The 15,154-nt window shown below is 35.8% G+C and overlaps 1 protein-coding gene across 1 annotated transcript in view; it reads right to left on the bottom strand.

Annotated features, from left to right (window-relative positions):
- Positions 1-15,154, bottom strand: part of CD2AP (CD2 associated protein) — a 121,009-nt gene that overhangs the window by 50,440 nt on the left and 55,415 nt on the right. Inside the window, exons 4-5 of the mRNA XM_026507290.4 lie at positions 12,006-12,106; positions 8,636-8,756 (exon numbers count right to left, since the gene is read on the bottom strand). Coding sequence (XP_026363075.1) covers positions 8,636-8,756; positions 12,006-12,106 — 222 coding nt within the window. The remainder of the gene's footprint in view (positions 1-8,635; positions 8,757-12,005; positions 12,107-15,154) is intronic.

The following is a 15,154-nucleotide window of genomic DNA, read 5'->3' as shown; positions in this document are numbered from 1 at the left end:
TGAAAAACTCTCTTCCCTTGACTACCACACACTCATAGGTTTTCTCCTGGCTCTCTCTCTGTGCCCTCTTGGGTTTTCTTTTTAGTAATTCTATCTAAGCCCACACCATAAATGTTGCTATATAGGACTTGGTCTGGAGCTCTTTTCTTCACTCTAGACAGTCTCTCTGGGTGATCTCATCTAACTCCAAAGGTTCTGCAAAGGCTGTGAGACAGGAATGTTTCTGACATCTTTAAGAAACTATAAGGAGACTAACATGAACGAAGGGGAGAGTTAAGTAAGAGACAAAGTCAGAAAGGTGGGGGAAGGCATTGGGAGTACCAGGCCAGAGGGCTTTGTAGTCAATTTTAAAAGACTTTGACTTTTACTCTAAGTAAAATATGTACCTACTAGAGTGTGAGCACATTAACATTCAGGAGGCAGGTAATGGCAAATTAACAGCTCACTGCAACTGTACAGCAAAAGATAACTTACACCAGGGGAGGAGCAGTAGAGGCAGTAAAAGAAAATAGTTCTTTTTTTATTTTTAAGATTTTATTTATTTGAGAGTGAGAGAAAGAGATCATGAGCAGGGTGAGGGGCAGAGGGAGAAGCAGATTCCCTGCTGAGCAGGGACCCTGATGCAGGACTCGATTCCCAGGACTCTGGGGTAATGACCTAAGCAGATGGCAGACACTTAACCAACTGAGACACCCAGGCACCCAGAAAATAGTTCTGTACATTTATTTAGTAGGTGACAAAATCTGTTAATGAATCAAATGTAGAATGTGAGATTAAAAAGAAGAGTTAAAGATGAATCCAATTCTTTGATTTAAATAAAAGAAGAATGGAGTTGCCATTAATTCAGATGAGGAAGACTGTATAGAGCAAATCTACGTGCAGAGAAAAGGACAGATGATCAATTTTGACTACCTTAAGTTTGAGACGCCTATTAGACATCTAAATGGAGATTTTTATAGGCTTAAGGTGGGGAGAAGACTTTTACAGGGGAGGAAAATACCAAAAGCTAAAGTCACTGGCTTTATAGAATATGGGGGGAACTGAAAGCAGTTCCTACTTAGCAAATAAAGTGGAATGTAAAAGATAAAGGACACTGTAACCAAAAAGAGTTACATATATGACAAAATGAAAAAGGAGTCAGTTCATTATAAAAATGGAAACATAACGCTTCCTTACAGAAGCAAAGCTTTTCCTGAAATTGAATATTAGAAGATATTTATCTAAACTAGTAAAACAGACTAAAAAGACTGTAAAAATACCAATTACAGACAGAGTATGTTACACTTCGTTAGGGCATAGCAACAGTAGATTACAGAATTTACAATTCTGTAAATAATAATGCATAAGATGGAACTCTTAAATCAAAGCTTAAAGATCTATATTCTTTTATCACAAGAGTTCTAAAGTTCTTATAAAGCACCCACTTCCCGGCATTCAAATCAATATGCAAAAACTTTCTGCCTAAAAGTCAGAGTTTAAAAAAAAAGGGGAGGGGAATTATAGTGTACTTCAACCACTGACTTCCCACCCCATAATCACAAAGTTCCACATTTAGAATGCAGTGTTATTTTAAAGGGGTTAAGCAAGCAAGGAAGTACATTTTTAACAGACACACTTTTACGAAGTTACTAAAAATTCAAATAAGGCTGAACAGTGCAAGAAAGTACCCAAAGTATTTATAATTATAAAAATTTAAAATAAAAATTTACAAATATAAAATGTAAAAATATAAAATATGATAAAATTTAAATTGTATTTCTTTTGCTAGTGGTCCCATATAGACTTAAAATTTGGGGGCACCTAGGTGGCTCAGTCGGTTAAGCGTCTGCCTTCAGCTCAGGTCATGATCCCAGGGTCCTGAGATTGAGTCCCGCATCAGGCTCCCTGCTCAGCAGGTAGCCTTCTTCTCCCTCTGCCTGCCACTCCCCCTGCTTGTGCTCTCTCTCTCTCTGGCAAATAAATAAAATCTTTAAAAAAAAAATTTTGTACATATTTTAAGAGCTGAGTTTACATGTCATCATAAACATCATTTCACCATAAGCTTTAATCATAACAACTTTTGAGGGGGGGTAGGGGCAGAGGGAGAGGGAGTCTTAAGCAGACTTCACACCCAGCACAGAGGCCCCAGGCAGGGCTCAATCTCACAACTCTGAGATCATGACCTGAGCTGAAATCAAGAGTCAGACGCTTAAACAACTAAACCACCCAGGCGCTCCAAGTGTTAAAAATAAATATCAGAATATCCAATACCTATGAAACATACGAACAACAATATGTATCAGAAGTAATTCAGGGGGGGCGCCTGGGTGGCACAGCGGTTAAGCGTCTGCCTTCGGCTCAGGGCGTGATCCCGGCGTTCTGGGATCGAGCCCCACATCAGGCTCTTCCGCTATGAGCCTGCTTCTTCCTCTCCCACTCCCCCTGCTTGTGTTCCCTCTCTCGCTGGCTGTCTCTATCTCTGTTGAATAAATAAATAAAATCTTAAAAAAAAAAAAAAAGAAGTAATTCAGGGGACAGTCTGCTAAGTAATAACTGTGCCACTAAATTTAAGCCAGATGTTTTCAGTACTTGTTTGTTCTCAATGGTTTTTACACATCTTTATGACATAAATTCTGACTTTAGAATACCAAGTATTCTCAAATAAGTATAACAAAAAATAGTATGTTTTTATGACTCATATATCTTCCTATCTAAATGATTTTCTGTATTTCAATGTAATCAGCATCTGCATTGAAAGAATGATTTCAATGTCCCAACCCCACCCCACTATAACTCCCAGTATTAAAACTTATTCTGCTTAAAACTTTATCATGTCACTATTCAAAATGGTTAACTCCACATTTTTTTAAAAAGGAAAATTAAAGGAAAGAATGGGATAAAGAAGTTAAAATAAAATAGCTGATAAGAAAGAACTAATATCGATTATGCTTCAAAACTTGCCAGGTACTACGCCAAGTTCTCTCTTTCTCTCTCTATATATATAATCTGAAAAATGAGAGCATGCTTTATAAGGTACTGATTAAAAAAAGGACACAAGACAGAAGCTGACCAAAAAGAAGACAAGCTTTTAAAGGATTCATTATTTATTTCTTTAATTCACGTAGTTTAAGGTAGAGCCTTAGAGAAATTTAGAACCTTAAAGGGTTCACTGCAAAGTTAAGGAGAAAAAAATATACAGTGGAAGAGCACTTAGAAATGGGAGGCAAATTAAAAAAGGAAAATTTGCACCTTCCAGAAGACCATCACCATTCATACTAAATACATGAAGTTAGTGTTCTTTTCATTAGTTTTTAGCACACGTACAGAGCTAAGAATACACTTAAGCTCCTCTGAAAGGCCAATGAGCTTTAAATAAGGGATTTTTAAAAGAGGATCCATGGTTGTATATGGGGTAGATTGTATTAATATTCACATTTCGTGCCCCACCTTGTAGGAAAGTTACATATCCCTACTCTGTTTCACTCAGGCATAGCCATAACGGTCCAATATAATATTAGTGGAAGTAATATGTGCAAATTTGGAGAAGTTTTAAAAGCCATGTTCCTTTTTCCCTGCCTCTGTGTTTAAGCCATGTGTTAAAAAGGAGACTCTATCAGTCTAAGTCCCTAAATGACTATGTCTTTGTTTTAAGCCACCATGATTTTCGTTGTTTTCACTGGAGCCTATTCTTTTTTTTTTTTTTTAAGATTTTATTTATTTGACAGAGATAGAGACAGCCAGCGAGAGAGGGAACACAAGCAGGGGGAGTGGGAGAGGAAGAAGCAGGCTCATAGCGGAGGAGCCTGATGTGGGGCTCGATCCCATAACGCCGGGATCACGCCCTGAGCTGAAGGCAGACGCTTAACTGCTGTGCCACCCAGGCGCCCCCGGACTTCCCCATTACACTATCCCTCCCCAAAGTGTTGGCCCTATAAAAAGGCACATAAATGACATGAGAGAAAATCTAATACTCTGGAATAAAAATTAAACAGATCATAAGCTATTCATTTTTTGGATCCCTATAGTAAGCGGTAAACAAAGAAAAATAACAGTCTCTGTCTATAAACACGCTGACAGTCTACTGGAGAGGAAAAACAGAAACACGTATAATAGCCATAGGTGCCATGATAAAAGTCTGAATAGACTGGTCAAATGAACTTCAACAAGAGTGTTATGGCCGCTCAGTGGGGAAAGGACTGTCTTTCTGTAACAGCATCACCATGGGTCTCAAGGGTAATTATTAACCTTGCTTCAAGTTTATGCACTCCTTGCTTGCTGACTTAAATCCCTTGATCTGCAGAACTTACTTTCTTTGAAATTTGCAGATCACTGACCTTGAGGACTAAAGGCCCAGACTTTCCCAGAAGATAAGGCCTGACTACATTCGAAAACAGCTGCCACTGAGGCAGCAGGTCTGTTCTAGGTCATGTCAACATATGGTTACAACACCTGGGAGCCTGCTTGTCCTGCAGGTAACCACCCTCCCTTATTCCCATTTACAACTCTGGTTTTAACCTTCACCTGGACAGTGAAGATGGTCTACCATCTTACCAGGTTGCCAGCTTCCTGAAAAGCAACTTTTCCTTTCCCACCATCACTTTTCCTTCGAGTATTGATTGTTCTAGCAGCAAGCAACCAAACCTGAGCTTGGAACCAGTTCTCTTTCCGGCAACATCCTTAACAAATGTTGCTAGGAAAACTGGATATCCACATGTAAAACAATGAGGTTGGACCCTTGTCTTAAACCATACACAAAAATTTACTAAAAATCAATTAATGACCTAGACATAAAACCAAAAATTATACAATTCCTAGAAGAAAACATAGGGAGAGAGTTTCATTAGCATTGGATTTGGCAATGATTTCTGAAATACGATACTAAAAGTACAAGCAACAAAAGAAAAATTAGACAACTGAGACTACCTATATGAAAAACTTTTCTACATCAAAGGAAACAATTAACAGAATGGGAGAAAATACCTGCACATCCTATATCTGATAAGAGATTAATATCTATAATATATAAAGAATTACTACAACTCAACTACAAAAGGAAAAAAAACACAATAACCTGTTTGAAAAACAAAGGACTTGAACAGATACTCCTCACAAGAGGATACACAAATGGGCAATGAGCACATGAAAAGATGCTCAAGATCACTACTCATCAGAGAAATGCAAATCAAAATCACAATGAGGTATCATCTCATACCCATTAGGACAGCAAATATATATAAAAAAAAAAAAGAACAGAAAACAAGAGTGTTTGGTGAGGATGTGGAGAACCCTTTACACTGTTGGTGGAAGTGTAAAGTAGTGCAAACACTATGAAAAATAATACGGCATTTCCTCAAGAAATTAAAAATAGAACTAGCATATAATTCAGCAATCCCACTTCTGAGTATATATATCCAAATGGAAAACAAGGTCTCAAATATCTGTATACCCATGTTTTAACAGCCCGTCTTTTACTCACAACTGCCAAGAGGGTTCCGGAAACAACTCAAACATCCAGGAATTGGTAAATGGCTACACAAAATGCAGTACATACATATAACAGAATATTATTCAATCTGAGAGAACTGTCACATGCTGTAACATAGACAAACTTTAAAAACATTATGCTAAGTGAAATAAGCCAGTCTCAAAAAGAAAATATTGTATGATTCCATTTATATAAAGTATCTAAAGTAGTCAAATTTATAGAAACAGAAAGTGGAAAGGCAAGGAATGAGGAGTTATTTAATGGGCATGAAGTTCTGATTTTGTGAAACGAAAAAGTTCTGGAGATCTATTGCACGGCAGTGTGAATATACATGACACTACTGAATTATTCTAAAAAAAAACGGTCAAGATGATAAATTCTATATAATGTGTTTTTTATAACAATTAACAATTTAAAATAAAACTTATATAGAGGAAAACAAGGAGAACAATTAGAAGGAAAAGGAGTTTAGAAAATAACATCTTCTAAGATAGTTACAGAGCTGCAGATTGCATTTCTAATGTTTCCTAGAACATTTCTGAAAAGATGAAAATGTGCAAAGTAATTTTAAGTGACAAACAATATATTCTGTTTAGAGCTGTCTCCCACCAGCACCTCTTGTACTCAGACCATTTTAATCCAGACTGATATGTACTAATTTAAGTTTGTACTTGTCTTATCCCTCAGAGACCTGGACCTTAAGCTTCTGGACTGCAGACGGGATTCTGTGCCCTCACAAAACCGATCTAGCACTTAGCACATAGAAGGCTTAAGAAATATTCCCTGATTAATCTGGCCTCTACTCTTCTTAAGGTCATTTATTTTATTCTAAAAACAAGATTAAAGTTAAAACTATTCACCAGACTGATTTATACCTTCATTCTATTACCTATTATTACTAAAATGGATTCCTAAAACTCTTTCCTGAAAATTCCCTTAAAAGTAAAGTAAACTCAATTATTTATTTCATTCATCTCTATGACTAACGGGCTTAAAGATGAAATTATTGCAGACTAGAATGTACCCTGTGGTATTAAACTACAATTAAATGTACCAGTAGAAATAGGTAGGCAGGCAGGTAGGTAGGTAGATAGAGAGATGGATGATAGGTAAAGAGATAAAGGAGTGCGTGTGTATGTGGGCATGTGTGTACATGTGTAAGCATTCCCTCATTTTATCTACTAAGAGTGCCCAGAAGGAATATCACCCCAGGATCAATGAGCACGCTTGTACTCAGATCTCAGTGTTTAACCACTATACTTCTCTAAAAGAAACCAACTTTGTCTGGACAAGTAGCTGATTTTAGGAGGAAGTAGGGAGAGTTCAACATGGGCCTGAAACAATTGTACAAGAAAATAACAAAGTGCTCAAACAATGATGAAGACCTGTTCAGAAGACATAGCAATGCAAACTGATCCATAATGAAAAAAAAGCAGACCTATGATCACCTGAAACCAGAGGCAGAAAAAGAAATGGACTGCTTCATGGAACAAGGAATATTTTGGGGATGAAGCAAATGTTTTGTACATTTACTGTGGCAGTGGTTTTCATGGACGTATACATCTGTCAAACTCATACTGTATATATTAAATAGGCAGTTTATTATTTATAAATTACATTTCCAATAAAGTTGATTTTTAAAAAATCACAGAAATTAATTTGAAGGAGCTTTCACTGGCCAAATCTGGTGGTATCAAAATAAATAACAGTAACAGATTAATACCTAGTGAATTAAATAGAACCTACTGTTGAGTCCACATTGACAAATAAACTGAGCAGAAAGAAAAGTTCTTTAGAGATGAATGTCAATTTTACAGTCTCAAAGTATCTCCCCACAAGACACTTAACAATTATAAAGAAAACAGCAGTACACTTACACTGGCAGCACAGCTTTAGCTAAGTGATCAAATTGAACATCACCAAAAAGAAAGCACACAGACATCATGTGCCGCCTGATACAAGGCAGTGAGATATCATTTTGTAATCCTGTTAATAAAACACAACCTGAAACTAATCATGAAGAATCTGAAGGAAAGCCCAAACTGGGATCCATTATATGAAATATCAGCGTAAACCCTTCAAAACTGTCTAGAAAAACAAAGAAAGACTGGGAGACTATTCTAAAGAAACTTGAAAAATAAATTCCCTGTGTGGTCTTGCCCAGAACTGGGAGAAAAAAAACAGCTATACAAAGCATATACTAAAACAATTAAACCTGTATGTGAACTATGAATTAAATATTATTGTCAATATCAAATACTGTCAATATTTAATGTCTTGATTTTGAAAATATACTGAACCGCACTACATACATTTTTCCATACAGAAAAAGATCTATTTACCCTGCATTACCACTTATGAATTTAATTTCTCTTAAAAAACAAAAACAAGGGCACCTGGGTGGCTCAGTCAGTTAAGTGTCCAGACTCCTGGTTTCAGCTCAGGTCACGATCTCAGGGTTGTAAGATCGAACCCCACATCAGGCTCCATGCTCAGCACAGAGACTGCTTGAAATTCCCTCTCCCTCTCCCTCTAACCCTCCCCCTGCTCACTCACACAAGCTGTCTCTCTCTCTAAAATAAATAGACCTTTAAAAAAAAAAAAACCAAAAAACTAAATTCCACAGCAATTCTTAAAAATAATGTAATGTAAATTTAGCTTTGGGATAAAATGTTCTCAATCATACTTATAAATGGTGAGCAAATTTAAAATGAATTTGTGGGTAAGCCTATAAATGGGGGCAATCACAAAATATTAAGTGACATTCTGGCTACACAAAAAAATTTATTATCTGAATATGAACAAGAACAAAAGCAAGATTTTTTTTAATTTCTAAAATCTCTGAAGTAGTTAGGACATTTGCAAACTCAAATCAAAACATTATATTAGTACATCTTAAGTGGAACGAAATCAGATAACATAAGCAGTATTAATTTATAATCAGGGTACTAAACATTTACTTTGGGTTGAAACAGACATCAGAGAAAGAAATATATTAAATTATTTGCCTAGATTTTTAATTCATTTTAAGTCCCTGTCATAAGCTGCTTTTTAAAAGTAGAAAAACTGAAGCTCATATTTCAATAAGAACAGAGTTTCAAAAAATACCAAATAAACACTAGATCATATATAATTTTATTTAAATCTATTCAAATTTTTAAAATAATCTACCTGAATCCTCCTGGGCTTCATGAGCTTCACCATCATCTGTTACCTCTAATTCTTTCACAAAATTTGAGGGAAACAGTCCCAACTTGTTGTTCAGGGTTCCACTCCACCAGCCTTCTTCTACCTGAAAAAGTTCACAACTCAAAAATAATAAAAGTTCTCTTAAGTAAAATCTTCCCGCTATGGGAAAATTAAGCTACATTAAGTGAATGAGCACAAAGTTAGTGATGCAAAATAATCCCTCTAAATCTGTAAGAAAAAAAATGGTGAAAATATATTTTAAGTAGATTAAATCTAAATTGATTAGACTTATCATATATGGGATTAGTCCTATCAGTAGCACTTTACAACATTTACAATGAGAATTTGTAATGAACTGCACTCCTCAATGTAAGTAATTTTTATAAAAATATCAGATAACCAAGAATAAGGTATTAACAGCAGGAAGTAGATAGCTCTCTTCTGGCATGTTACTCTTTTAAACACCACTGAGCCTCAATTTGTAATTATTTCGATATTTATAATATATTTCATGTATTATTTAAGTATATGAAAATTCAGATTTGGAAAAAGCTTGATGAATATAACTTCCCAAATGCTACATAAAATTACTAAGTCTTTTACACTTAAACAGTGAATCTTAACCCAAGTAAGAAAAAGAATCCCTTATTTTTAAAATCCAGATCTAGACTCTCCTAAACACTCCCCTCACCTCAACCAGAAATATCCTTGGGAACCAAACTCTTTAGAAAAATATTTACATTCACAAATAACAATGTTACTAATTTTCATGATTACTTAATACTATTTAGTAACTGTTTTAAAATGTGTAATTTCTGGGGCACCTGGGTGGCACAGCAGTTAAGCGTCTGCCTTCGGCTCAGGGCGTGATCCCGGCCTTATGGGATCGAGCCCCACATCAGGCTCTTCCGCTATGAGCCTGCTTCTTCCTCTCCCACTCCCCCTGCTTGTGTTCCCTCTCTCGCTGGCTGTCTCTATCACTGTCGAATAAATAAAATCTTTAAAAAAATAAATAAATAAAATGTGTAATTTCTGCTAAGGATGCTAAAAGGTCTGAATAAGGTAAAAAAAATTTTTTTTAAGTAAACTATTCACTGTTAAAATTCACATAACAGCAGAACATGAAATATCACTGTGAGAAAAGGCTCTTTATTTTGTTTAAAATGTGTTTTAAATGTTTTTCACTTCAGAATTACAAAGCAAACTTATAAGTTATTCATCCAACAGGCACTCACTATGTAGAAGCTAGTGAAAAGACTGAGTTTTGCATATGAGACATCTCTGCCCTTCAGTGAAACAATCTAAAGAAGAAAACAAACACTAAACAGATATTACAATATAACATAAGAGGTGCTATAACAAAAGTATGAACGAAATGCTCCAAGAGCACAAAAGAAGGGCTTAAAAGATTCAAAAAAGGCTCCCCTAAATTGAAATGACAAAAGAGCTGGATATTAAAGGTTGAATAAGAATATTCTAGGTACAAACCAAGTTAAAAATACGGTGACATAAAAATAAAGGACTTATTCCTGGAATATGTACAGCTGAAATACAAGACAGCTAGAATACAAGCTGTTTGAGGGAAAAACAGAAGGCAGTAAGACTGAAGAGTTCAGAATTTTTTAGCAGACTTAAGGAGACACCAAAGGATTGAGTTCTTCAAACCATAGTGATGGAGATATACAGACCAAACTGTAACAGATACAACTGAGAAAAACATCAGGAAACTTAATTATCTATACCTGCAATCCCAGCTTGGCAGTAACTGAGTAGTTAGGGTAAATAACCTTTTAATTCCTATAAATTAAGGAATTCTCAAGAGGCAGGATAGTATAGCAGTGGAAGAATAATGACTCAAACTATGTGGATTCAGATTCTGGCTCCTCTGCATCCCACGCATATGGACTTGAGCAAAAACGGCTCAAACAAGATCTCCTATCCCACATGATCAACTACAAGATAATTTTGACATTCCACCAACAGGTGGTCTTGTCCTCATTGTCTTCAATCTTGCTGGCTTTTGACATGCTTGTAGACAACAGAACGTGGTGAAGGTGACACTATCACTTCCAAGGTCAGATTGTAAAAGGCTATCACCACGTTTGCTGAAATGTTTACACTAAGAGCCCTGAAATGCCATGTAGTAAGTCCAACTATCTTGGGGCACCACACAGTGAGAGAAAGCCAAGTCAAATAGAGAAGCTACCTAATAGGTCTCCACAGGCAGTCTTCGAGCCTTCTAGGTACCAATCACGTCATTAAAGAGCCTTCCCATGATTCCACCAGCACCCAAACTTTCAGTCTTTCCAGTTGAGACCTCCAGACATCATGGAACAGAGACAAGCCATCCCAACCGTACCCTATCTGAATTCTTGACTCACACAACCCATGAACCTAATAAAACAGCTGTTCTTGGCTACAAAGTTTGGGCCAGCATGTTATGCAGCAACAGTAACTAGAACAGCCAATCGCTTATCTTCCATGCTTCCATCTCTTCATATATAAAATGGTTATAAAAATTCATGTCTCCTTAAGTTGTTTAGAAATTTAAAGAAAATAATAAATGTGAAACACTTAGCATAATGCTTCAGACACATAGCCTCAATAAACATTAACTATTATTATTGCCATCTGGTGGAAATAAAACAGAATTGTCTCGTATATATACACTGGAACTTAATATAAGTGATAAATTACATGATGTTATAACATAAAATCAGTCCCTATGACTATATGTGATACCAAAACATATGATTGAAAATGGGATCTTCAGCTGCCAAATAAAACTTTTAATATTCTTATAATGGTAAAAGAAGAGATATGAAAAGTTATGTCTACCATACTTTTAAATCTCATTCTAAGATATTAAAATGTGGGGAAAGTGTTTTTGGTTCACATTTGACTGTGACAATTCAAACAAGGCAAAGCTTTTAAAAAGATTCCTTTCTTGTATCCCTCTGCTACGCAGAAGGTAAAACTGCTTCTATTTTACTGCTTTGGGCCTAAAGTGAATTCAGAATCAAAGAAAATGTTTATTTTTATTCTTAGCTACTTAGATTACATTAACTTTAGCTTAAAAATTTTTATTCCTAAAGTCAACACATACAACAGGCACAGTACACAAATACCAGGTGTAGTAAGAATGAGTAAAGCTTTATTCCAACAGATAAAATAACCCTACATTAAGACATTAAAGATCCATTTTAAAACCTGTATCTTAAAATTTTTATAAAATACAATGAAAATCACAAAAAAATTCTAATGAAAAATTAATACTCTCACAAAGCAGTTTTCTAATACCCAGAGTATCAATTCCAGTTGCTATTTTATCTCTAGCACATGTTTTCCTTACCTCTTCACTAATATCAATAATATCTCCAACTTTCAGCTCCAGTTCATCCTCATTTTGTGGAATATACTCAAAGAGAACTTTACACTGACGCTTCTTGGTCTCTAAAAGAAGTAACATAGTAAAAAATGAGGTTAAAAAAGATCATTGAAACAAACAACAGCACCTTTATTTACACACCATATTTACTGCCATAGAATTCATATGTATGAATAAAAACAGAACATGTAAGCATTCTGAGCAGCTAACCACAATCAGTTCTGGTTGGCTTTTCACCCTGCCCCCACATTACGTGTGCCAAAATAAATTCAAACCAAGTACAAATAAGTTACAAGGCTCCCAGCCATGAAATTTATTTATACATCTAAGCCCACCAATTAGACCAAAGTAAAATATCCAATGCCAATTGTGATACTAAAAATATAAACAATAAAAGACACTGTTGGCACAACAAATTTTTTCACAGACAAGCTGTCTTCCAAGCCAGTAATTTCCAGACTACTTCTTGATCAAAGTATGGAAATATTCAAAATGCACTAATTTAAGAGCATCTGTGTTAAAGAGACACAAAATGAACAAACCCAAAATGTATCTTACATGCTTTAAGAGTTCTATTTTCTGACAGATAAAAATCAAACTCACACAGGTAAAGACAGTAATTTTACTTTAAGTTTTCAAACAAGTTTCATTTATTCACATAAGTGACAATCATTTATAACCATCCAGGCTTGTGGTTCTCAATTTCTTTCCAACTCTAAAAGTTGAGAAGTTAGATTTACTCCCATCTTTAAAACTGAATCATTAAAGCATCTATGGGTAGATGATCAGATATAACTGATTCAAGGGTAACTTCTTGCTATTCAAAGTACGTTCCTCAGACCAGCAGCAACAGTACCATGTCAAAGCTTCACAGAAATGCAGTATCTCAGGCTCCACCTTGGACCTACCCGTTATGGACTGAATTGTGTCCTTGACTATACTGGGAGGTAGGCCCTTTGGGGAGGTGATAGGGTTAAAAAACATCATAAAAGTGGTGCCCTAATCCTCACACACACTTAATTGTGCATGTGGGCATACACACACACACAAGGCCATATGAGGATACAGCGGGAAAGGCAGCTACCTGCCAGTCTGGAAAAGAGGCCTCACCGGAATCCAACTCTGATAGCACCTTGATCTTAGAATTCTAACCTGCAGAACTATGAGAAAATAAGCTTCTGCTGTTTAAGCCCCTAGTCTGTGGTGTTTTATTATAGCAACCCAGGCAGGCTGAATCAGGATCTGCAGTTTAAGATTCCCCTAGATGACTCTCAATCTTGTACTCCATGATCTAATTATACTTATTTCTTATTGCTGGAAAACGACAAACCCTATTCCTTCTAAGACTTAACATATACTGTTTTGGGGGGCACATGGGTGGCTTCAGACGGTTAAGCATCTACCTTCAGCTCAGGTCACGATCCCAGGGTCCTGAGATAGAGGCCATGTCAGGCTCCCTCCTCAGGAGAGACAGCTTCTCCTTTTCCCTCTGCCCCTACCCCTGCTCATGCTCTCTCTCACTCTCTCTCAAATAAAATCTTTTAAAAAATATATATTGTTTATTTTGCCAAGGACGCTTTATTTTCATCCACAAAGTCCACCTTTCTTGGACTTCAACTCATCCTCAGGTCTCAACTATGAAGAAACTTCTTTGCAAACAGCTTTCTGGATCAGGCACTCTTCCTTTGTGCTTCTACAGCACCCTATACTTATTTACTTCTGTAACCTACCTGTTACTGACAACTCATTTTTTCCTTTATTCTATCATGATTTATTTTCTTGTATGTACTCCCCATACTCTGTAGGCTAAAGATAAACAGGCACTGAATTTAACTGCTCTCTCCCTAGTACCTAGCATAGTGCCTGGCCTATGCTAGGCCCATTAAATATTTTTCAACGAATCAATGAACAATTATCTAGGCCTAATTATATGACATCAATGCCAAGAAATATCATACCAAGAGTATCTACATTCCATCAACCCTTTACCACAAGCAATCCTAAGATTTTTCTTAATAATTTAAATGCACACTTAAGGAACTAAAAGAACTTAAGAAACAGGCAACGATTAGTAATAAAATACAAATACATAATGAGATAGTAAATATTTAGAGCAAACCCCAAATAACCCCAAAGTAATAGAAATTAATAGAAAGGACAGGTTTGAACTGCAGCAGACGTGGAAGAATTCAAAGAAAAATGGTCAGAGTTACACAATTAAAGATGAACACAATACAAGAAGGTGGAAAAGATGTGGCAGATATTCTAGATAAAAAAGTTTTCCCAGAGAAATAATTGATAATACAAGGATTCTAAAGAGGTTGTTGCTGACAACAAAAGAGAATGCTGAGAAGCAGTGTAGATAGATACAACTTCACTACATCAAATCAAGTCATAACATCTCCAAATAAACTCTCATATATAGTTTGAAAAAAAAAAAAGATGCCGTGCTATTGAAGAAATAACACTGGTTTGGAAGTCAGAAGACTTGGGTTCTAGTACAGCTGTCATTTCCTCATTATCTGACCCAAGTTCTCTGGGAATCAATGTCCTGAACTACAAAATAAAAGAGCTGGACTAGACAACTATAACAGTTACTTCAGCTCTGACATTCTACGAAATTGTTTATCAGAACAAAAAATAAGTCCAACGGAACCTCCAAAACAACACAAGAAGCATATTACATGCAATCGATACCATGGAAGAGGGGCGGAACAGATGACAGTCAACTAGAGAAATCGAGAGTCTCCATATAAGAAAGTTACACCTCAGTAATTATTTCCCCCACTTCATAATGGAATTAATAATTATATCTGATTTTAAAAATTTGTTTTACAATAGAAGGAACCAAAGTAAACACTGACCATACGTTTATAACTGACCTAGAGTTTACAGTAAAATTTTTCAAGCGTCACCTTTCATCACATCTCAGAATAAATTTTTAAGTAATAATTTAATTTTTGCATACTGCAGGAAAACTTCTCATCTCTTACACTATAGATAAATACAGTCCCTAAATACTTTTGGAAGTTGAAGTGAGCTTGAGAAAATGTGTTCACTGTAGTTAGCACTTCGTAGATGAAAGAGAAATGATCTACATTACTGAAAACAAA

The sequence above is a fragment of the Ursus arctos genome, unplaced genomic scaffold, assembly GCF_023065955.2.
Source record: "Ursus arctos isolate Adak ecotype North America unplaced genomic scaffold, UrsArc2.0 scaffold_29, whole genome shotgun sequence".
Taxonomy (NCBI): Eukaryota; Metazoa; Chordata; class Mammalia; order Carnivora; family Ursidae; genus Ursus; species Ursus arctos.
Note: the sequence above shows the minus strand (reverse complement) of the source record. Positions and strands in the feature narration are given on the sequence as shown.